This window comes from Emiliania huxleyi (genome assembly GCF_000372725.1).
Source record: "Emiliania huxleyi CCMP1516 unplaced genomic scaffold EMIHUscaffold_8813, whole genome shotgun sequence".
Lineage (NCBI taxonomy): Eukaryota > Haptophyta > Isochrysidales > Noelaerhabdaceae > Emiliania > Emiliania huxleyi.
This window is the reverse complement of record NW_005195431.1, coordinates 1-1,226: the sequence shown is the minus strand read 5'-3', so window position 1 is coordinate 1,226 and position 1,226 is coordinate 1. Positions and strand designations below refer to the sequence as shown.

The 1,226-nt window shown below is 63.3% G+C and overlaps 1 protein-coding gene across 1 annotated transcript; it reads left to right on the top strand.

The window, feature by feature from the left end:
• Nucleotides 1-885: 885 nt before the first annotated feature.
• EMIHUDRAFT_125267 (hypothetical protein) lies at nt 886-1,209 on the top strand (the record flags this gene model as incomplete). Its single annotated transcript, XM_005758092.1, has 1 exon — nt 886-1,209. A coding segment is annotated over one exon (324 nt), but the record flags the coding sequence as incomplete, so codon positions are not given.
• Between the last annotated feature and the right edge of the window lie 17 nt (nt 1,210-1,226).

The following is a 1,226-nucleotide window of genomic DNA, read 5'->3' as shown; positions in this document are numbered from 1 at the left end:
ATCGTGCGAGTGGCGGACCCGGAGGCGGCCGGCCCAGCTCACCCCCAGAGAGGCCATGGCCAGGGTCAGGCATAAAAGGGGGGTGTTTTTCCGTCCGTCCCTTTAGTTCTTTTGCTCCCTAAACCGCAAAGCCCGCGAAAGGCCGGCGCGACGAAGGTCTCGGGCGCCTCGGCCTGGTCGGACGCGGGCGCTCGCTCGCGCGGCAGTTGTCCTTGGATGCGAACGGAGGTCGCGTCCAAGGAAGGGCGGCTGGGTGGCGGCTTCAGCTGGGGGGTATGGCGGTTCGTTCGCTCACTTCATTTAGGCATTAGGGCGGAACTCCTTTTCCTTCATTTGGCCGGCTGGGTGGTCGGGACACGCTCGCTCGCCTTGTCCTTGGATGCGACAACGGAAGACGCGTCCAACGAGGCGGAGCTGGGGTGGCGGCTTCAGCTGGCGTCCGGCGGTTCACGCTTAATTCTTTAGTTCATTCGAGAGAGAGGAGATTTTTAGCAATAGTGTTTGTTCATTCGAGGAAACCCGGGAGAATGCTGGCGAGTAGAGGCACACGCACGCTCTCTCGAGGTCTCTTGGAGCAGAGCCCCGGCGAGTCCTCGAAAGAGCCTACCCAATGGGTCCCTCGAGAGGGGTACCCTGGGTGTGGGCGGGGCCTCTACTCGCCAGGGGAGAATGTGACTTCATTTAGGGCGGAACTCCTTTTCCTTCAATTGGCCGGCTGGGTGGTCGGGACACGCTCGCTCGCCTTGTCCTTGGATGCGACAACGGAAGACGCGTCCAACGAGGAGCTGGGTGGTGGCTTCAAGCAAGCTTACGGTTCTTCTCCCGTGCCCAGTGTTGTGCGACGGAGTGCTTGTAAAATTCTTCTTCCTTCGTTGCTGCGGAAAAATGCTCTTGCTCGCTTCCGGCCAGGCCGCAGCAGGCTACCTCGCCTCGCCGGCGCCTCGTGCCGTGCGGGAGCATCGCGTCGGCGGCGCCTCGTGCTCGCGGCTGCGCTCGCCGGTGGCGATGCGCTGGGGCGAGCGCCTCGACAAGGAGAGCATCGGCGACCCGGAGGCGAAGCCGACGGCGCTGCAGAAGGACCACGGCAAGCTCATCATCACGCTGGCGACGACGGGCAACATCAACACAAAGGAGCGGAATCCGGCGCTCCCGTGCTCGCCGGAGGAGATGGCGGACGACATGCACGAGTGCATCAAGCTGGGCGTGTCGGTGCTGCACATCCACGC